Source organism: Lipophrys pholis (genome assembly GCF_963383615.2).
Source record: "Lipophrys pholis genome assembly, chromosome: 16".
Taxonomy (NCBI): domain Eukaryota; kingdom Metazoa; phylum Chordata; class Actinopteri; order Blenniiformes; family Blenniidae; genus Lipophrys; species Lipophrys pholis.
This window is the reverse complement of record NC_137634.1, coordinates 26,705,775-26,729,020: the sequence shown is the minus strand read 5'-3', so window position 1 is coordinate 26,729,020 and position 23,246 is coordinate 26,705,775. Positions and strand designations below refer to the sequence as shown.

The 23,246-nt window shown below is 46.7% G+C and overlaps 1 protein-coding gene across 3 annotated transcripts; it reads left to right on the top strand.

The window, feature by feature from the left end:
• On the top strand, positions 1–22,716 carry rcc1l (RCC1 like). 3 transcript variants are annotated; one of them, XM_080483261.1, is made up of 12 exons: positions 1–171; positions 955–1,237; positions 10,969–11,098; positions 11,285–11,413; positions 11,651–11,717; positions 12,582–12,636; positions 13,187–13,271; positions 15,164–15,345; positions 17,793–17,880; positions 21,723–21,896; positions 22,010–22,095; positions 22,301–22,716. In XM_080483261.1, the coding sequence occupies exons 2-12, from the start codon at positions 956–958 to the stop codon at positions 22,376–22,378; spliced, it is 1,356 nt and encodes a 451-aa protein (XP_080339387.1). In that variant the 5' UTR covers positions 1–171; position 955; the 3' UTR covers positions 22,379–22,716. The 3 variants fall into 3 exon arrangements, with proteins under 3 accessions (XP_080339387.1, XP_080339388.1, XP_080339389.1); XM_080483262.1 differs by having other exon boundaries at positions 21–171; positions 932–1,237; XM_080483263.1 differs by lacking the exon at positions 21,723–21,896 and having other exon boundaries at positions 21–171.
• Positions 22,717–23,246: the final 530 nt, after the last annotated feature.

Genomic DNA, 23,246 nt, shown 5'->3' with positions numbered 1-23,246 from the left:
ACTCCTTATTTCGTCTATTTGTCCCGGAAGAACCTCGTTTTACTTTTAGTGAAGCTAAAATAAATAAACGCGCGATAATGACATTGAAATACATTATTATAACTACACAGATTTCTTGTAAATTGATGTTTTTCTTTTTGTGAAGCTGATTGATTAAACCTCGAGGTGAAGGTGAGTCATTCCTCGCTGCTTTACAACACATCGTGAAACTCCGGTGATGTTTCACAACATTTAAAGCTTATTGAGTCACAGCTCATCTTACTTAATCTGTATGTAGTGTTGAAATATTTTGTACAGCCAGAATTCTTAATACTTCAAAACGGCTTTAATCTAAAACCCACATTTTCTTGATTAAGTGTAAATTTCAGTGGGAACTGGCCGTGATGCTTCACTTGTGTGCGATTTCCGAGACGCGTGAGCTTCCTTCACAAAAGCTGAAATATGTTAATAAACTAAATGGAATAAAGGCTTTTGTTACTCAGTTTCATGCCGAATTTACTGCCAAGATGTGGTTGTTTGTTGTTATCTTTGAGGTTTCCCTATAATGCACGTGTATTTTATTAAAATTAAGAAATGTTAATGCTACGCGTAAAGTGAATGCAGTTCGGTGTTGTAGCGATTATCTTTGGTTTATTCATACTCTTATCAGATGTTTGTGTTTAACTCACAACCATGCATTCACTAGATATATAGGATCTTTCTTACATATTCATTCACAGCATTATATTTTTAATTACATTATTTGTTGCTTCTGTAAAGGCAATTAGAAATAGTTGTGAACATCATTTGAGTCTGAATCAAATGATAATGTCTGAGGGAACAGTTTCAATAATCCAATAAATTCAGTAGTTATGATGTTTGGTTGTCTTTGTTTTTTTAAATAAACACTGTCACACCCCTATTTGACTGTTCTGATGTTGGTCTGTTTCAGTCTCGTGGTTTGTCTCTCTGCAGGATGGCTCTCCGATGTGTTCGTCTCTGCAGCCGACATACAAACATAGGATTGGCAGTCTGCGGTTATTCGACCCTCAGCAGGACGTCTGGAACGCAGGAGAAGAGCAGCCCCGTCTTCCAGTATGTGGGCCAGCACAGAAAGCCCACCCACAGGGTGTTCGTGTGGGGCTTCAGCCTCACCGGGGCGCTGGGCATCCCCAGCTTCGTGGTACCAGACAGCGGCAGGAAGAAGCCCCGCAAGTCCCAGCTGACTCCTTACAGGCTGGAGACGGAAGCAGAGCAGGTCAGGTCATGTCCGTCCTCTTCATCTGATCTTAAAGTGATTCTACTCTTATTTTATTTTATTGTTCTTTTCTATGATGGGGAAGGTCGGTAGGTCAAAATAGTCTTAACATGTCCCCGTTAGTGAAAACACATTAGTTTTTCTTTCTCGTTTCAGAAATGTTTTGTGTTTACACGGCAACAGCAGAAACACTGAAAATGATGTAGTCAGCATGTCGGGCCACTAGTTGGTGCTGTTGTTTGTTTTTGTATTGAAAACACACACACACATGCAGCAGAGAACAATGAGCTCTAAACATGAACACTGGGAGAACATGAACATTCTAGTGGACAGAACAAGAAGTTGGATTGTTATTATGGTGACTGTCAAAATAAAAGCACCAAGTTGGATCGTTATTACAGTGACTGTCAAAATAAAACCACCAAGTTGGATCGTTATTACAGTGACTGTCAAAATAAAACCACCAAGTTGGATTGTTATTATGGTGACTGTCAAAATAAAACTACCAAGTTGGATTGTTATTAAGGTGACTGTCAAAATAAAACCACCAATTTGGATTGTTATTAAGGTGACTGTCAAAATAAAACCACCAATTTGGATTGTTATTACAGTGACTGTCAAAATAAAACCACCAATTTGGATTGTTATTAAGGTGACTGTCAAAATAAAACCACCAAGTTGGATTGTTATTAAGGTGACTGTCAAAATAATCGGCTTGTTTCTGACATGCGCAGTGAGTAATTCGAGTGTGACGTCATCGAGTGCAATCCAACATGGCGGCACCCTGCCTGTAGTACAAACTTTTCCGTCTGACGGAAGGAAAAAACAAAACAAAACAAAATAACAAAAGGGAAATTAAGATCACAAACAACGCTGGAAGAAGAAACGATCGAAGAACTTCAAGCTTACTTGGACGAGTGCTACGACCGTCTCGTCATGCCTAAAACACCTCAAGCCGCGGCATCTAAAAGAAGCCGGCCGGAGAGCTCTTCACCCATGAGTTCCCCGCCGTCCAAACAATTCGAGGACATCCTGGACAGCATTAACACCAAGCTGTCCAGCTTCGATGCCCGGCTCGCCCTGGTCGAGGTGCTCCACCGCGAGTTTCAGGCTCTCCGGGACTCGCTGGAATTCAGCCAGCGGCAGGTGGTGGAACTGACCACTGAGAACCAGGGACTTCGGGACGAGGTGAAGTCACTCAATAAAGGACTGACCGGGCTGACGCAGGACAACAAGAAGATGAAGGAGTCCATTCTCGATCTTCAGAGTCGGAGCATGCGGGACAACCTCGTCTTCGCGGGTCTGCCGGAGCGGGCGGAAGAAGACACCGAGGCGTCGCTGCGGGACTTCATGCAGGTAAGTCTGAAGCTTCCAGCCGACACCGTGAGCAAGATCACCTTCGCCCGCGTCCACCGCCTGGGAGGAAGACGACAGGACAACCAGCGCCCGCGGCCCATCGTCGCCAAGTTTGACCATTTCAAACAGAAAGAGCAGGTGAAGAGTCGCGGCAGGGAGCTACGAGGGACGGACTTCAGTGTCAACGACCAGTTCCCGAAGGAGATCCTGGACCGCCGCCGCCTGCTTTTTCCGGTAAGAAGGAAGTTAATCGCTGAGGGATCCCGGGCCGTCATCACCGTGGACAGGCTCTATGTCAACGGCCAGCTGTTCCGAGACCCCGCTGTCACTCCCTGGCTCTACTGATGGTCCTCACAAGCTGAGTATGACCACTCTAACACACACACATCACAGGTTTACTCAGGTCCAGGTAAGAGTTTAACTGTAACATCAGTAAACATCATGAACAACGTATATTAAAGCGAAGCTAATTAGTATTACATCATTAATGTACACGATGTTTGCTATATTGCGGTAGTAATAATTATTATGGACTTGCACTGTCAGCACTGGGATATTAAAAAAAAAAAAAAAAAAAAAAAAAAAAAGCACGGATATAATTAAAAAAAAAAAAAAAAAAAAAAGCACTCGTTACGTCACCGCTAAATGTCACCTATGGGTTTGAATTGGTTCTTTTTCTGTTTTTGGTTTCTCACTTTTCTTTTCTATTTCCACCCCCCCTCCCTTGTTTTGATAACAATACACTTCCACTGTTTTCACCACATTAAAACCTCAACATCACAATCCAACTGTCACCATATCACACACTCATATACTGACAGACACACACTACTACGTTTGAATAGCCAGTCAGACTTAGGGATCCTAAGTACACACGCACAGATATATGCATCCACACACACTCACACACACACACACATGCAGACAGACACATACAAAGATGCACGCATGCACACACGCACACAAACGCATGCACCTAGTCAAACACACATGCGGACACATATACACGCACACACTCATGCATGCACACACACACACACAAACACACCCATACACGCACGCGGACACACATACACACACACACCCACACATACAGCATTAGAGAACCCACCTAGAAGATGAGTGTAGCTAGAAACACGCTCAGGTTTGTCACCTGGAATGTACGAGGAATGGGCACGCAAATAAAAAGACAAAAAGTTTTTGAACACTTAAACAAACTACAGGCAGACATTGTCTTGTTACAAGAGACGCACACACCTACAACAGGACATCACAAATTGATATCACCACAATTCCCTCACACATACTCAGCTTGTTTTAACTCCAAGCAGAGAGGCGTAGCTATATTAATCAACAATAAAATACAATTCTCGTGTAAAGACACAATCACAGATCCAGAGGGAAGATTTATAATTATTCACATCTCTCTGCAGAACATAGAGATGTGTATCGCAAACATCTACGGCCCAAATGTTGATGACCCCTCCTTCTATCATAATTTCTTCACCACCCTCTCAACACACTCTGATAAAACACTGATAGTGGGAGGAGACCTCAACATTGCCTTCAATCAACAAGTAGACAGAGCTAGTAAAGCAGCAAACACCCGACACTGGGAATCTACAGACATAGTCCAGCAGTACATGAGTGACTATGGTCTTTGCGACGCCTGGCGCACCTCTCATCCCACTCTTAAAGAGTACACCTTCTACTCAGCAGTGCACCAATCTTATTCGCGCTTAGATTACTTTCTGGTGAGTAAATCAGTGATTAAAGACATCTTGGACACACAGATTCACCCCATTACTATCAGTGACCATGCACCTGTCACTATGACAGTTACTAATAGAACAATCACCCCTCCTATTAGACAGTGGAGATTTAACACGTCACTGCTTAAGGATCCAGATTTCCTCACATTCTTTAAAAAACAATGGACAATCTTTTTAGAAACAAATGACCTGCCTGGTGTCTCTCCCTGCGTCCTCTGGGAGACAGCTAAAGTTGTCATGAGAGGTAAAATCATTTCTTACTCCTCATACAAGACCAAAAGAGAAAAAAAAAAGGAGAAAGAACTGGAAGATAAAATCAAAACCATGGAAACAGCTCATGCTGCCTGCAAAGACGACAGCCTATTAATGGAACTAAGAAAATTTAAAATAGAGTTGAACAAAATAATTGAACATAAAACACAATTTCAACTGCAGAGACTACGCTGGGAGAACTTTGAACATGGTAATAAATCCAGCAAACTTTTAGCCAATCAGTTAAAACGAAATAAAGAAAAATGTACAATCCCCTCAGTCCAAACTCAAAATGGTAAAATCACTTTTAACCCACAAGAAATAAACAATACTTTCAGAGAATTCTACAAAAAACTTTACTCTTCACAAATTGATCCTTCACAATCTGAAATAGAGAGCTTTCTGAGCACAGTCAACCTCCCAAAATTAAAAGAAGAACAGATCCAAGGTCTAGAAGCTTCCATCTCAGTAGAAGAACTGCAGGAAGCTCTCCAGCACATGCCTGATGGTAAAGCTCCAGGACCTGATGGATACCCCACTGAATTTTACAAAGAATTATGGTCTTTACTCTCACCTATTTTTTTCAGAATAATTGAGGAAATTAAAGAATCTTCAACTCTCCCCCAACATATGAACTGTGCAAATATCAGTCTTCTTCTAAAACCGGATAAAGATCCCACACTACCATCTAGCTATCGGCCGATATCACTAATCAATGTAGATCTTAAAATAATTAGTAAAACATTAGCAAGCAGACTGGAAAAAATCACACCCCACATCATACACCCAGATCAAACTGGGTTTATTAAAGGACGACACTCCACTAATAATACACGTAGATTAATTAATCTTATAGACCACTGCCACCACAATAAACAAAAAGCCATTATCACCTCCTTAGATGCAGAAAAAGCCTTTGATAGGGTAAATTGGAAATTTCTACTTGCTACACTACGGAAATTTGGATTTAGAGAATATTACCTTTCCTGGATAAAAATACTGTATACCTCACCCAGTGCCTGTGTTAAAACCAATGACCAAATGTCCTCAAGGTTCAATCTTGAGAGAGGCACCCGACAGGGGTGTCCACTCTCACCATCTCTCTTTGCAATTTTCATCGAACCACTAGCAGCAGCCATCAGACAGAATAATAACATAAAAGGAATACGAACAGCAAATATAACACATAAAATATGTCTCTATGCGGATGATGTGCTAATTTTCCTGCAAAACGCACAGACCTCTCTTCCAGAAACAATAGGGTTGATAGACAGATTCTCCTCAATCTCAGAATATTCTATAAATTGGAACAAATCAGTAGTCTTGCCTATCAACTCTACATTTCAGCAGACACCTAACACCCTACTAAAACCAGGGAACATCAAATATCTCGGCATTAACGTCTCAGCCAAACTCTCAGACTTGGTACACTTAAACTACACCCCCCTTATTAAAGCAATAGAGGAGGACCTCACTCGATGGAGGACACTCCCAATTTCACTTATGGGGAGAGTAGCAACAATCAAAATGATGATCTTGCCTAAAATTAACTACATCTTCTCAATGATCCCAGCAAAACCACCAAAAACCTGGTTTAACACTCTTGATTCTCATGTCTCAAAATTCTTATGGAAAAATAAACCATCACGTATAAGTTTAAAAACACTCCAGAACACCAAGGACCAAGGTGGTTTAGAACTCCCAAATTTTTATAATTATTATCTGGCCAATAAACTACTTTATGTTGTAAAATGGATCAATCAGAAACCCCTAGATGAAGGCTGGCTAGACGTTGAAAAAACATTCTGTGAAGATCTCCAAGTCAGAGATCTTCCCTTCTTCAGTCCTGACATCAAAAAGCACAGCTGCTTCAAAAGCATCAATATAAACACGTCGCTGACAGCTTGGTGGGAATTTCTTAAAATAAATGGATCTACACTCATTCCCTGCAAACTCACACCCATCTGGAACAATCCCGACATCCTGCAAAGAAAAAAACCAATAAACTTCCCAAGATGGCAAAATAAAGGAATAAGACACTTAGAACAACTTATCTCCAATAACTCTTTTATTCCATTTAATGAACTAATAGAAACATATGGTATCAGTCAAAACAACTATCTGGAATATCTTCAGCTTAAGTCAATAATACAAACTAAGTTCAAACTAGAACAGATTAACTTGAACTTACCTCAGACAGTGACAAACCTCCTGAAGATCTCAGCACCTAAACCTCTTTCTAAAATTATCTCAATCCTGTCAGGTTCAAATATCTCAATATCCCTTCCCACATTCAAATGGGAAGAAGATCTCAACATCAACAGAGACCCAACGTTTTGGTCAGAAATCTGTACAAATACATTCAAAATGAGCAAAAACCCCAATATACAGCTCATACAATACAAGATCCTTCACAGAGTTCATTACACAGGACAAAGGATGTTCAAGATGGGGCTCACTCCCACTAACATATGTTCAAACTGCACAGGTGATCTCCCAGATACTTATCTACACGCACTTTGGCTGTGTACGCCAGTCCAAACGTTCTGGCAAAAGATTTGTGAAGACTTATCGTTATGCCTGGGCCACCCTATTCCAGTCTCACCTTCACTTTGCTTGTTAGGAGATCTCACAGAAATTAAAAGAGAAAAAAATGAGTCCTGCATGCTCCTGGTTTCCCTAAGCGTCGCAAAAAAGGCGATCCTCATGAACTGGAAATCCAAAAGTAATTTGAATATAAAGTTATTTAAAAACTTACTTCTAGACCACATCACATTGGAGAGAATGTCTGCTTGTAGGAAAAATCATTTGACAGAATTTGAGTCCACATGGTCCCCAATAATTAAATACACCATGTAGCCCTGTGGGGGGGGGGGTAGTGGCTCCACCCCGGGGCTCTGGGGACCGTCCGTGGCTGGGGCGTCGTGGCTTTGGTGGTTGGTGGCTCTGTGGGCTCGGGGGTGTCCTGGCATCTATGCTGGAGGGTTACGGCCTGGCCTGGGGAGTCCTGGGCGGGGATGTGGGGGGGGCTCTGCTCTGGGCCGGGGTCGGGCCCGCTGGGGCGGGATGGGGGGGCTGGGCGTCGGGCCCCGGCTGGGCTGTCGACTGGGGGGAGGTTGGGGGCGGGTTGTCCGGGCCCTGGGGGTGCGGGGCCTCCCCCTTCCCGGTGGGGGTGCCCGCTGCGGCGCTGGGGGTGGGTCCTCCCTCTGGCCCCCTCCCCCGGTGGGGCGGGTTGGCCCCTGCTGCCGCGCTCCGGGTCTGCCTCATTCCCGGATTGGGGGGAGCGGGGTACGGGGGGGGCTCCGGGTTCTGGATGGACGGTTAACTGAGAGTGACCTCCAGGGCCTGATAGGGGTGTGCGTGTGCGTGTGAGTTGGGGTGTGTGAGTTGGGGTGTGTGGGTTGGGGTGTGTGGGTTGGGGTGTGGGGCTGTGTGGAGTGGGCGAATGAGGGGGGGTGCCCTGGCCACTGGCCTCCGGCTGGGCTCGCACTGGGCCCTGCGGGTCTCGGACTCTGCTGTCTGGCCGTTGGGTGGGGTGGGGGCTCCCTGCCCGGGTCCCCTTGCGGCGCCTTGTTTGGGGGGGTGTGGCCCCCCTGGTCCTAGGCCGGCCGCTCGGGGGGTGGGGTGGGGCAGCGCGGGGGGTCCAGCTGGGCCAAGGTCCTAGCGACGGGGGGACCCCCTCCCTCAGAACCCTCCCTGCCTTACCTCACCTTATATTACCCCACAATAGGGAAGAGTGGGGCGGTGCCTAGGTGGGGGGTCCAGGCTACTTAATTGCGGTCTGGGTCCTCCCCCGACTTTGCACCACCCACAATTTTAACCACACTTAGTCATGCAGGGTCTTGAGGGGGTAAGCCGCTTTCGGGGTTCTGCCGCTTGTCAGCGGTAGAACGCCCGGGCCCCGCTACCCCCCAATTTTAAACCGCACCATAGACACACACATCGCATCCACCTTTTCAAAACACAAAAACACACCCTTACATACATCCAACACACATATAGGGCAGGGGAAGGGCGGGAGACGTGGCTCCCCCCAGCACCTCCCGCTGGGGTCCCGCCCCGGCCCGGGGTGAGTGCGGCTGGAGTACGGGGGGCGCGCTCCCTCGGGCGCGGCGCTTGTGGGGGGGCTGGGGTGCGGTGCTCCTTCTCCACTTGCTGTTGGATTGGTGGAGGTTGGGATACCGCGGTGGCCGGGAGGGGGCCCGGCCGGCGGCCTGAGGGTGCGAGAGTCATCACTCCCCCCCCGTTCCGTGTGTGTGTGTGTGTGTGTGTGTGTGTGTGTGTGTGTGTGTGTGTGTGTGTGTGTGTGTGTGTGTGTGTGTGTGTGTGTGTGTGTGTGTGTGTGTGTGTGTGTGTGTGTGTGTGTGTGTGTGTGTGTGTGTGTGTGTGTGTGTGTGTGTGTGTGTGTGTGTGTGTGTGTGGGGGTGTGCGGGTGTGCGGGGTGGGTCATGGGTTGGGTTTCCCAATCAAGACCCGGGGGGAGGGGTTATGGGGCGGGTGGATTATGAGGCTCCTGGGGGTGTAGAGTTGACTGTTCTCCGACCGGGGCCTGCGCCGGGCTTCGCTTTCCTGGGTCTGGGGGCGGGGCTGGTCCGGGGCGCGGCGGCTGGGGCCGTCTCTGCCTTACCGGGTTGGGGGGGGCGGTGGGTGGGCCTGTTCCCGGGGGTGCGGTGGGACTCGCCGCCGGGGTTGGGGGGGCTCTCGGCCCGCTCGGCCCGGGGGCCCTGCTCCGGCCTTTTCTCGGCTTGGCGGCTTGGGTCGGGGCCTGGGGCCCTGTGCCCTTTGTCCTTCTCTTGTGGGCCCCTCTTGCCTGGGGGGGATTCCTCTCTGCATTCTCCGTCGGGTGCTTTTTGGGCGGGGGCGGGGCTCTCTGGGGTGGTTCGCTGGGGTCTCCCCGGGCCTGGGGGGCTTCTGTCTGCCGGGGTGGCGGTGTCCGGGCGCGGTGGCCTCGGACCCCGGGGTGTCACCACGGGTCCCCCCACAACAGTTCCGGCCACACCCAGTGGACAAGCCACACACACTCACATACACGCACACACACACACACACACTTTCACTCCTCACGAAAGGTGCTTCTGAAGTTGCTTGTTGTCTGTCATCATTTGCTCAAACTTTAAAAATCATGTTCCTCTTTTGTTGTTGCCTCTTTGTTATTTCATGTTCCTGCTTCACGTTACTGTCTAGATAGAGCTGCTCAGGCTGGTTAAATCTAGGAAATCATCTTACTGTCTAGATAGAGCTGCTCAGGCTGGTTCAATCTAATAACAGTTGGAAAGTATTTGGATGAGTGTGATTATTGCAAATAATATATGTAGCACAACAAGGACATTGTATGTTATCCCCTTCCCCCCACCCCCCTCCCCCCTCCCCCCTCGACTTTCTTCTCTCTCTTCTCTTCTCTCTCTCTTTGTGCGTTCCCCCCCGGTCGTGTACGGCAGCCATGCCAGCTTCTGACGGAGAAGGCAACAGGAGGAGACTCCAGGTCTCTCCCTGTTGCAAGACCAAAAACTGTTCTGACTCAGAAGGCTCTCAATCACATCATATTGTTGGCCCAAGCTGCCGAACAGGACAAGGGCGAAAGAAAAAAGAAAAAAAAAAAAAAAAAAAAAAAAAAAAAAAAAAAAAAAAAAAAAAAAAAAAAAAAAAAAGGTGACTGTCAAAATAAAACTACCAAGTTCAGGAGAATATGGACTGGAAGTCATGACACCATGGAGGAAACATTTCAGATTTTCCAGCTACTGAGCATGTGCACAACTACTGGTTACCATGGCTACCGTGACCAGGCGCAGCATTTCTGCCGTCTTCCAGGAGACGCAGTTTTCAGAAAGTTGCCTTTTCAGTCAAGTAAACAAGGCCTAACATAAAAATCTCAATTAACGCAGTTATTAATCTGAGTGCAAAATATTCTTTAAAATCATGGATGTTTTGTAATGAAATAATGTTTCCTTCTTTTTCATTGTTTTTGTTGTATAAATCAAACGCTTTATTGTTAAATCCTGAGGTATTATCACACAACGTCTTTCTTCAAGTTGCTATAAATCATGACTTGAATCTCATTCTGGACGCTGTGGCTCTGTTTCTTCCTCCTGATGGAGCTGTGGCTCTGTTTCTTCCTCCTGATGGAGCTGTGGCTCTGTTTCTTCCTCCTGATGGAGCTGTGGCTCTGTTTCTTCCTCCTGACGGAGCTGTGGCTCTGTTTCTTCCTCCTGATGGAGCTGTGGCTCTGTTTCTTCCTCCTGACGGAGCTGTGGCTCTGTTTCTTCCTCCTGATGGAGCTGTGGCTCTGTTTCTTCCTCCTGATGGAGCTGTGGCTCTGTTTCTTCCTCCTGATGGAGCTGTGGCGTGTTGCAGATCTCCTCGGCCGCCTGCGGTTACGGCTTCACGCTCATCGCCTCCTCCACCAAAGACGTGTCCAAGCTGTGGGGCATGGGCCTGAACCGGGACTCCCAGCTGGGCTTCCAGCGGACGCAGCACAGCCGGCGTGAGAGACACACACTCACACACACATACACACATACACACACACACACACACACACACACACACACACACACACACACACACACACACACACACACACACACACACACACACACACACACACACACACACACACACACACACACAGAGGGACTGGCCTGTACTGACGGCTGTGCTGTGTGATCAGATCAGAGCTATGCCTACGTGCTGGAGCCGTCGCTGGTGGCTCTGCCGCTGAAGGAGCCTCAGCTGACCCGGGTTCTGCAGGTCTCCTGTGGCCGCGCTCACTCCCTGATCCTCACCGACCGAGAAGGAGGTGAGAGCTCCTCCGCCTCGTCCACATCCTCGTCCACATCCTCGTCCACATCCTCCTCCACATCCTCCTCCACAGACTGCAGGAGGAAGAACGTCTGACTTAAACTGACAATAACAATTTCAGATTTTAAATGTTTGAAAAGTTAATTTAGAACAAATTTGTCATCGTCTGCACTCTGATCTCCTTTTTCCTTCTCTGTTTCTCCCTCCTGTCCTTCCTCCTCCTCCTCCTCCTCAGTCTTCAGTATGGGGAACAATGCATATGGTCAGTGCGGTCGTCCGATAGTTGCAGATGAAGTTTACAGGTTTGTTTTTCCTTCCGTTTCTTCTACACGTTCACAGTCGGGAGGAAGATGCTCTCTTCTCACTTCCTGGTTGGGTTGATTCCAGTTTTGTCCTGAGAGGTTTAAATCCTGCAGACGGAAACATGTGAAGCGTGCCTCAGAAGCTCAGATGTAAACAGAAGCCACAGTGAAGAGAATGGCGTTATGATGTCGTTTGTCCACCAGGGGGCGCTGACAGGTTGCTTCTCATGTAAATAACTCGACTACAGAAGTGGGTTTCACTCACACGGGGAAAAGAGTTTATATTTCATTGTATGTAATTGTAATCGAAGCTATTCTATTCTTTTTTTTCCTCCTCTTATTTTGGAGGATTTCTGAACAGATTTAAATGATGATGTTTACACAAAGAAAACTGGACCGCTCAGCGTTTTCCCTTCATTTCTCTTCCATCCAAACCGATTAATCATTTCACAAGAGTTTATTCAGTTTTAAAAAACGTCAAATTTATTGTGATATTTTAGCAAAACAAATAACTTTTTTTTTTATAAATCTGAACTTTTTAAATAATTCTACAGGTAAACGTGTTTAATTATATAAAAGAATTAACCTAATCACATTTTAATTGTGTAAAATGTGTCAGTATTTTTTGAATTTACTCTTCACTTGTAAATTTTAAAGAAAAGCTAAAAATAGATTTTCCACTTCCTGTGTGTGTTTGTAAATGTAAAGAGTGAATTTATCAATTTAAGCCCCAACAGATTTCAATACATCCATATGGAATGTAACCTATTTCTCGTCTCTTCCCCTTCTTCCTCCTCCTTTTTCTCCTCCTCTTCATCCCACTCTGTTCCTCCTCCTCCTCCTCCTCCTCCTCCTCCTCCTCAGTGGCAGTCACATCATCCATAATCTGGATGGATTCGGGAGCAGTGGGATTAAACAGGTGAACAAGTGGTAGAAGATCTTTTCCCTGGTTTTCACCGTCAGACTGAAACTCTTTCCTTTGGGTTTTTCACTCTTATTTTATTGATGATGACAGAGCGACAAATGAAAAGGAAGGGAGGAAGATACCATTCATGTCTGAACAGTTTTCTGTGTTTTATAATCGCAGAGAGAAGGAGGACAACATTTTATCCTGGACTAAAAAAAGAAGTTTGGAGAACAAATTAGTTTTTCATATTTGTTGGAAAAAGTTTGGAAGGAAAGAAAGAAATATTTTCTGTCTCGGAGCAAAAGAAAGGAGGAAGGTGAAGGTGTTTTATATCGAGGAAAAAGTTGTTGGAAGAAAGAAAGTGAGGTTGTTTTTAAGAGGAAGACGAAGAGTGTGTTAACGTCCAGGAAGTGAAGGATGAAAACAGGAAAGAAGGAACATAGAACGGCGAGCCAGGAAGTAAAGCGATAAATGAAGTATGTGAGTAGAAATGTGAGCGGATGTTTGGAACCAGGAAGAGTCCAACACTTAAATCTCTGTTGTTCCTGGTTTGTTCCTGTAGGTGGCGTGTGGGCAGGACCACAGCCTCTTCCTCACTGACACCGGAAAAGTCTTCGCCTGCGGGTGGGGAGCAGACGGACAGACTGGTCAGTCCAACACACACACACGGACACACACACACACACACACACACACACACACACAAACTCTAAAATACTTACTTTCTTCTTCCATATAGTCAATCCGTCTCACGCTGCTATAATAACTAGGGATGTCCCGATCTCACTTTTTGCCCCCGATACCGATCCGATTTTTCAGAATTGAGTATCGGCCGGTACCGATACTTTCCCGATCCGATACTCACATTACTATTGCAAAGATACTCAACAGTGTATTTTTGGAGCGACTAAGATGTCTGAAGCTAAAAGTACTATTGGCAGAAGCTTTGTTAACCTAGAACTTATTGTAAAACTCATTTATTGAATCAAGATTCTTCTCAGAACGACTTAAGAACTTATTTAAACTTTATTCAGTCAGAAGAACAAAAACCCAGTTACACTCTGCAGTCTGGTTTCTCTTATTTATCTTAACTTAAACTACTTCACCTGCATTTTGTGGCAAAAAAAAAAAATAAAAAATGAAACCCAGTGAATCAGTTTAACATATAAAGTATAAAGAACTACAACATAAACAGTATTCAGTAAAACCAATCAGAAGAACCCAATTCTACTTCAAAGTGGTAAAACCTGTTTGACAAAGGTACTCTGAACATAGTACTCTCAAAAACGTATTCAGAATATCCCAGTCTCCCTTCAAACTAGAAGAACCTTCTGGGTTCTTTTCTTCACCATATCGCTCCCCTGTGGGGACTGATCCTTTATTTTAAAATCCTTTATTTTGAAGTGGAGAGTTTGCTGCTTCGCTGCAGCTTTTCCTATAGTTGTTGTTGTAAACTGAGCGTACTCCGCCGCATGTTTACTTTGTAGATGTTTTATCAGATTAGTTGTGTTAAACGAAGCTCTGGTGCTCCACCTCTCGGGACTGTGGTGAAGCTCTGGTGCTCCACCTCTCGGGACTGTGGTGAAGCTCTGGTGCTCCACCTCTCGGGACTGTGGTGAAGCTCTGGTGCTCCACCTCTCGGGACTGTGGTGAAGCTCTGGTGCTCCACCTCTCGGGACTGTGGTGAAGCTCTGGTGCTCCACCTCTCAGGACTGTGGTGAAGCTCTGGTGCTCCACCTCTCAGGACTGGTTTAGTTATCCACCTTAAACTCCCTCCAGACTGCTGGTTGATCCTCTCAGTGGCTTCAGGCTGCTCACCTCAGTTTACGGCAGGCGGCACACGGGGCTGCTTTACGGCAGCTGACGGGAAAATTTATTTTTTATTTTTTTTTGATCTGCGGGGTGATCGGCTGGATTTGCTGATCCCCGATCAGTCACAAATCACCAATATCGGCCCTGATCTGATATCTACCGATCGGATCGGGACATCCCGGCCTCATCACAGATGGTGGTGCAGTGGCACACGAAGGAAAAACTGAACTGAAACGCACTGGGTTGTTTTTTGTTTCTTTCAACTTTCTTGTCATTTGTACATCAGGAAGGTGTTTCCCTGCACAATGAGATTCCTTCTCTGCTGTTCACAGAACGCCACAAAGAAGAAGGCAATAATAATCTCATTTAGAAATGTTCAATCTCACAGCAGACCTTCACACCAACAGATTAGTAAGAATTTAATTTAAAATCTAAATAAGACCTATCCAGCTCTTTAAATCATCCATAAACTAGAATCTTAGAAGGTGTAATTTGACACCAGCCTCATGATATCTGGAGTAGAAACAAACGGTTGAAAAAGCAGAAGTGAAGATGCCGTAACAACAGAACATAATGGAAAACCTTAATAATTAAAAGGAAACATAATAAAATCTAACAATTGTTAGAGGTTTTAGCCGTTTTTAGATTCTTATTTTCATTTGTCTTATTGTGAAGTACCTCAAGTTGGCTTCCTGTGAACCATTGCATTATTACCCCCCCACCGCAGGTCTGGGACACCACAAGGCCAGCAGCATCCCGGTGGAGGTGGGGGGGGAGCTGGCCGGGGTGGAGGTGCAGCAGGTCAGCAGCTACGGAGACTGCAGCCTGGCTGTGAGCAGCGAGGGGCAACTGTACGGCTGGGGCAACTCTGAGTACCGGCAACTGGCCTCCGTCACCGAGGACACACAGGTGTGTGTGTGTGTGTGTGTAGGAGTGGTAGAAGAATTGTTTGTTCTTAACAATTTGCGTTTATTTTAATTTATTTGACATGTACTTGTATTAATATTATTTGTTGCTGCCCTTGGCATCAAGAAGAAAGCGTGGAGCTCGACGGGTGCAAACGTTTATTTTTCTTTTCTTTCATTGTTCTTCAGAACAGGCACCGTGTACCGTGCACCAGCACCGTGCACCGTGTACCGTGCACCAGCACCGTGTACCGTGTACCGTGCACCAGCACCGTGCACCGTGCACCGTGCACCAGCACCGTGTACCGTGCACCAGCACTGTGTACCGTGTACCGTGCACCAGCACCGTGCACCAGCACCAGCACCGTGAAACTGCAGGATATTATGAACAAAAAATACATCAGTTCACTTATTTCATTACATTTCAATGTAATTCATTACAATTCATTCTAACAATAATACACAGCGCCCGACTCATAATAACAAACAAAAAGACGCGCTGTCATTGTACACACCTCGCTTCGCCTACCAAGGGCTCAAAACACCGGTCCTCATTTCCTCAGTGATCCCAACACTCCAACAGAGTTTGCCTTAAGCAAAAACACAGGGCAACACATGTATGTCACAGTTTAATTTAACGCGTTTCTGTGACATCTTTTGGGATTACATACCGATTATGTTATTATAGCAGCGCTCCTTGCGCGCTGCTGTCAAGGCCCGTCAACTGTCAAAACCCGCATGTGATGTCACAATTTGTAGGCAAGTTACAACCCGGAAACATGAATTGTCGGCGGGGTGAACCCCAGAACATGAATGAGAACAAAACAAAAACAATTCTGTTAAGGCCTCTTCATACTCCATAAGAACAAGACGAAAGTTGGGCAGTGCAGGTCCTGCCAAACAAAATGACGTCATTTCCTTCTTCCAGCTCCTTCTGGCCGAAGACATTTGTTTCGGCTGTTCCAACCGCCCTGCTGAACTATGTTGGAGCTGCTCTGCCGAAACTTCTGCTCTGCTGTGCTGCGCATGCGTGTTCCAGTTCGCTCATGACTATCAGTCATATTTTAATCATATTTAGCTCGTAACATCTCTACTGTACGAGCGCCGCAGCTCTTCAAAATGTCCAGGCTTTTACATGATGCACCTGAACGCATCAAGAATAGCTGTCATCTCCTGTAGTTAATACCAGACCAACAACTCTCTCTTTTATTACTGAATCAGTTCAGAGAAATGTATTTCTGAAAGTACTGGAGGCGAGAAATAAACTGTTCAGTTGAAATTTTTTTTTTTTTTTTTTTTTTTTTTTTTTTAAGATTTCTTTTTTCGCCCTTGTCCTGTTCGGCAGCTTGGGCCAACAATATGATGTGATTGAGAGCCTTCGGAGTCAAAACAGATTTTGGTCTTGCAACAGGGAGAGACCTGGAGTCTCCTCCTGTTGCCTTCTCAGTTGAAAAGTTTAAACACCGCATCACAGACGGGTGGCTGCTGTGAGGGGGCGTGGCCTGCGAGTTCGGCAGCTTCTAAAGGCCCCTGCATCCTCCCTTTTGAACCCATAAGAACAAGAAGAAAATTCGTCAGTGACGTCAGCCAGCAGCAGAAAAAAAAAGCTTTTTCGGCAGGACAGTTCATACTCCGATAAGAAGCTGCCGAACTCGCAGGCCACGCCCCCTCACAGCAGGCACAAGTCTGTGAAGCGGCGTTTAAACTTTTCAACAGCACAGTTTATTTCTGGCCTCCAGTGCTTTCAGAAATCCATTTCTCTGAACTTTTTCAGTAATAAGAAAGTTTTTGTCCGAGCAGTTTTATCTACAGGAGCTGATAGCAGTTCGTGATGCGTTCAGGTGCATCACGTCAGCCTACACTCCGACATTTTAACGAGCTGCGGCGCTCCTACAGTAGAGATGTTACGAGCTAAATATGATTAAAATATTATCGATAGTCATGAGCGAACTAGAACACGCATGCGCAGCACACGGCAGTGCAGAAGTTTTGGCAGTGCGGCTCCCACATAGTTCGGCCAGGGTGGTTGGTACAGCCGAAACAAATGTCTTCGGCCAGAAGGAGCTGGAAGAAGGAAATGACGTCATTTTGTTCGACAGGACCTGAACTGCCCAACTTTCGTCTTGTTCTTATGGAGGATGAAGAGGCCTTTATGGAGTATGAACAGTCCTGCCGAAAAAGCTTTTTTTTTCGGCAGCTGGCTGACGTCACTGCCGAATTTTCTTCTTGTTCCTATGGGTTCAAAAAGAGAGTATGCAGGGGCCTTAAGTGGCCACTTACATTATTAAAACACAAAAACTCCTGGTTTCAACCTTTTAGCTTTATTTGAATTTTGTCTCACATTTATGGTTACATTTTTTCATCAACCTATTTTGTGTGTCAGATTTGATGTAAAAACAAAGTTAATCTAAATCTTATGAGCTGAAACATGAAGATTTCTCTTTTTATCAGATCAACTCTCCTCGACGTCTCCCTCTGATGGGCTGCGGGAAGCTGCTGCAGGCGGCGTGTGGAGGGACGCAGGTGGCTGTTCTCAACGGTACACACACACACACACACACACACTTTGTTTTTTCTTTCTTTTAATTGAAAACAGACTAGTTCTTGTGCCAGTTGTACATTTTAAGGACAGTGAATCTCCTCATGGAGCACTCACTGAAAACATTTAAGGTATTTTAATTGGATATTCCAGTACATACGGACCTAAACACAGACTGCCAGAAGCGGTGCTTTAAGCACTGGATGATCATCCTTGTGCGTACGCAGGTCGAGAATATTCTAACAACAAAGGTACTTGTGACTCTCGGTGGCTCCCGTCAGTCTATAGAGTCACATGACACCGGAAGCTCAGTCCCTGTTCACCTTCTCGCTCGCAGGTTTGTATGTGTGGTTTGTCGGCACGATATTGCTGATTTCCACTATGGTCAAGTTGTTTGCTGCTTGTTGCCTGTCGCCCGGCGAGTCATCTCGCCCTCCAAGGGCTGCACAAGCAGCGTTTCTACAGACTTTTCATCAGAGCCGAGTGGTCGGCATTCTACACCTGGTGAGTCCATTCATTGTGTTTTTTCGCCGATGCGTTACGCTCGGTAGATTTCAGTTGTAGTCTCCGGGCTCGTACTTTATTTGAAGCCGTGATCCGGCTTGCTGAGTGATTACACGCGGTGTTGGTGGTAGTTATCGCATGTTTTTGTTTTACTGCATCTTCAGTCCGAAGAGTTTCTCTACGGCTGCGCGCTTGTTTTCATAACAGTGACGGCAGTCTACTTGTATTGGATTGTTACAGAGCCGGTTGCGAACTGCTAGTGGCGTCTCTGCTCGACCCGGTTCGTGACACAGCGTTCAGCTTCGTAAAAAAAAATGAGTGGGAGTCACTAGTGGCGTCTCTGCTCGACCTGACTCCGTAGCGCGGGGCCGTAATAGGACGACCAGTACTGTTTAATACATTTTGTTACCGTTAAAATCTCTGGTGTGCAGAGACTGTTTGGCCCCACTCCAGGCGGAGGACGGCCATGACCTGTGTCCTTCCTGCCTCGGTGTGGATCACCTTCAGGAGGCTCTCACAGAGAACACCTGTACCAACTGCATGATTCTGCCCCGGTCCGTGAGGGTCAATCCTCCTGTACATGGTCGGGTCAGGATGACTGTGATCCAGGACCCGGTCAGAGAACAGGCACTGTCACAGGAGACTCACACTTTGCTGTCCAAACGTGCCATCGTGCCTGTGGACCCCCTGCGGGGCTGGGGGGGGGGGGGGGGGGGGGTTTATTCAAGGTACTTCCTAGTACCAAAGAAAACGGGTATTCTGCGCCCCGTTCTGGAAGTGAGAGGCCTGAACAGGTTTTTAAAAGTAATTCCGTTCAGGATGTTGTGTGTCAACAAGGTCCTCTAGGCAATATCTGAAGGCGACTGGTTCATGTCAATTGACAGACGCATATTTTCATGTCCCAATTGCGCCTCAACATTGGCTTTTCCTTCGGTTTGCATTCCAAGGGGAGTTCAGGGTGCTCCCTTTCGGGCTTTCCCTGTCCCCCAGGGTATTCTCCAGATGCAAGGCTGCAGCTCTGTCTCCACTGCAGGCTCGGGGGTTGCAGATCCTGCCATATCTAGACGACTGGCTGGAAGATGTCATTCAGGACATGCAGACTGTACCAGATCACGTGGCCTCTCTAGGCTTGCACGTCAGCCTAGAGAATAGCAATCTGGTCCCTGCGCAGGTGACCACCTTTCGTGAGATGGTATAGGATTCGCGGACCATGACCTCGTGCCCTTCACCTCAGCGGGTCCAGGATAATTTGGAGATGCTCCCATAGTTCCAGCGTGGGCAGGCACTTTCGTATGTGCTATACCTTTGCTTTCTTGGCAAGTTAGTGGCAGCGTCGACAGCGGTCCCGCTGGGACCGCTGTCCCTTCGCCCATTTCAGATGTGGCTCAGCGGGTTGCATCTGGATCCCGGGTGTCACGATCACGACGCAGGAGGCTGTGTCTGTCTCCTCTGTGCCTGCGGTCCCTGTCTCAGTGGAGACAGAGAGCATACCTCAAGCAAGGGGTTCCCCTGGGTGCCTTTCCTTCTTGTTGGGAGGTCGTCCATGTCGATGCGTCTCTCCGAGGCTGGGGAGCAGCGTGGCGAGGGCAGATGGTGCAGGGAACATGTTCACCCTGTCAACAGACACAACACATCAATATGCGAGAATTGATGGCTGTGCAGTTGGTGCTGCAACAATTCCTCACACACCTTCGGGGAAGACATGTTTTGGTGAGATCCGACAACACCAGTGTGGTTTATCACATCAATCACCAGGGGGGAATCAGGTCTGTGAGCCTATTCAGGTTGGCCGCTCAGATCCTGATGTGGGCAGCACCACGTCTGGCCAGTCTGAGAGCCATGCACATACCAGGAGGCCAGAATGTGGCTGCAGACTTTCTGTCCCGCCAGTCACCGTTGTCGGGCGAGTGGAGGCTTCACCCGACAGTGGTAGACCAGGTAGACTTTTGGCAGAGCAGAAGTCGACCTTTTTGCTTCCACGGAGTCCACGCATTGCCTTCCCACCGTTCCCACTGATATTCCCAACGCTGCTGAGGGTCTCTCAAGAAGCGCACACATTGATCCTGGTGGCCACGTTTTGGCCGGCCCGGACATGGTTTCCACTGCTGGGCAGACTCTGCTGCAGTGCGCCCAGACGTCTACCAGACAGGAAGGATCTTTTATCTCAGTTTGGAGGGAGGATTCTCCACCACGATCCCATTCGCCTCCAGCTGTGGGTGTGGCTGCTGCGGGGCCAGGGGCTACTTCCTCAGTCTACAGTGAGGACGTAGCAGTTACCATCTCAAATGCTCGTGCCCCATCAACTTGGAGATTGTACGCAAACGGGTAGAAACTGTTCGGCCACTGGTGCCTGGAACGTGGGTTGGACACGGTACGTTGCCCTGTCGCCTCCATACTGCAGTTCCTACAGGAGCTTCTTAACCAAGGACGAGCTCCATCTACACTAAAGGTGTATGTTGCTGCCATTTCATGCTCTCATGCTGGCATTAATGGTGCTTCAATTGGCCGTGACAAAAATCTAACGCTCCAGCGGCTCCAAGATGGGACCTGTCCATGGTTCTGGAGGGCCATCGGGCTTCTCCATTTGAGCCATTGGACCAGGTGGACCTGAAATGCCTCTCCCTTAAGACATCATTTCTTTTGGCTATGGCCTCGGGTAGACGTGTTGGTGAACTGCAAGCCCTATCTGTCCATGAGTCCTGCCTTAAGGTGCAGCAGCAGGGTACCTAAGGCAGCAGATGACTCTGGAGTGACCTTGTGGACCGAGGCATCTTTTGTCCCCAAGGTGTTTTCTGCTGCGCGCAGTACTCAACCACTCCAGTAGGCTCAGTCTGGTACGCAGGCCTCTGCTGATCCCCTGTGTCCTATCTGTACACATCGACCACAGCGGGTATGCGAAAGTCCAATCACCTGTTTGTCTGCTATGTCGGGCCGCGGCGGGGTCTGGCCCTGCTACACAACGCCTTTCCCACTGGGTGGTGGAAGTTATTTAGCATGCCCATAGCTCACAAGGAGGTACACTGCCTGCTGGTGTACACTGTCATTCGACAAGGAGCTTGTTGTTATACGTCATCCAATGCTTAAAGCACCGCCTCTGGCGGTCATCCAGGATTCATAGAGCCGCAGTAACATATGTAACTTTCATTTCCAATTATGCAAACAGATCTCTCGTGAAGTAGTGCAACTATGAGTAAAATCACACATTTTTAATCATTTCTAACAAAAGAACCAGATGATCTTCGTCCCTACTCTTACAGATTACTTGCTCTGTAGATTTAATCCTGGATTATTTCACTTTTCAAGTGTAAAGTCCAGTGTGTACATCTGAATGCTTCCAGATAAAGGGGAGGTGTTCGTTTGGGGCTATGGCATTCTGGGAAAAGGTCCGAATCTGTCGGAGTCATCCATCCCGGAGATGATCCCCCCGTCTCTGTTCGGACGCTCCGAGTTTAGTCCGTCAGTGACGGTGACGAAGATCAGCTGTGGACTGAACCAGTTTGCCGCAATCACCGGTCAGAGGCTCTCTCTAGCTCTTGTTTTGTCTCTCGCTCTCTCTCTCTCTCTCTCTCTCTCTCTCACTTTAACTTTCCCTGTCAGAATCACATTTACATGTTTCATCTTGCAGACAGAGGCGAACTCTTTGTTTGGGGGAAGAATGTGAGAGGCTGTTTGGGCATCGGGAAGAAAGATGACCAGTACTTTCCCTGGAGAGTAAGTAATCGATTACTCTTCAGCTGCTTCTCTCTATCGGAGAAAGAAAACTTGTATTTTACATCAGTGTTCCTCTATAGTACTCATACAGAAGTACAACTTACTTATTGTAACCCACTACTTTTATAAGGAGCAAATTAAAAAGTACATAAACATAGGAACACTAACTAACTAACACACATAAACAATGCACTGCTGATTTCAGGTCACTGTGCCGGGTCAGGTGGTGGACGTGGCATGCGGAGTCGACCACATGGTGGCGCTGGCAAAGTCTCTCCTGTGATACTCCTGTCCTGCTCCTCCTTGGGGGAGGGGTTGTGGGTTGAGGGGGTGAGTGAGCAGCTGCTCTCGGCAGGTGACGGATCCTCCACTGTCCTCTGGCTGCTTGTGGACGTCCCACCCAGAAGACGTCTCACCCAGAAGACGTCTCACCTCAAGCCTGCCCATCACTTTCAGTTTGTGTCTCTTTCAAAGATCTGGGACTCACTTTGTGGTGACAGTTTCACTCATGTGATTCACGGAAGGATAGAAAGTGACTGAGCCGATCCTTTCTACCACATTTATTCACTTCTTCTGTCACTGACTGATAATAAAAACAATATTTATATCGTTCTGAACGTGGATGTGGATCATTTGTCATTTGTGATGTTGAACCCATCAAACTTCAACCCTTTCTGCTCTGAATAACACATTTTGTGGCGTCACTGCTTTTTGCTGTAATTAGTGATGAAATAACAATTTAAGCTTTTTAAATTTAAGTTTCAGTACATAAAAGCTCTATTAGAGCTGCTGCCTGTCTCAATTTATCATATTCAACCCTTAGATTGTGAGTAATTTAGGTAGTAATTGACTGGATAAAAGTATGAGTAAAATTGCATCCTTGGAAAAAATGGAATAATTAAAAAAATTATAAAAAATATTATATTTCCGTAGTATGGGTATATGTTGTTTGTTAATTGCACTATTTTAAAACCGTTGATGTTGCTACTGGTTTCTCTTTTCGTGGAAATAATTATAAATGAAGTTAAAGAAACGAAAGAAATAGGAACCAAATATAAGTCGTTATCTTTCAACTTTCCCCGAACGCACCACGGGCCTTTAACAGTTGTAAACACGCCGAATGCGCTCCACTCTACGTAAATTACGTCCAC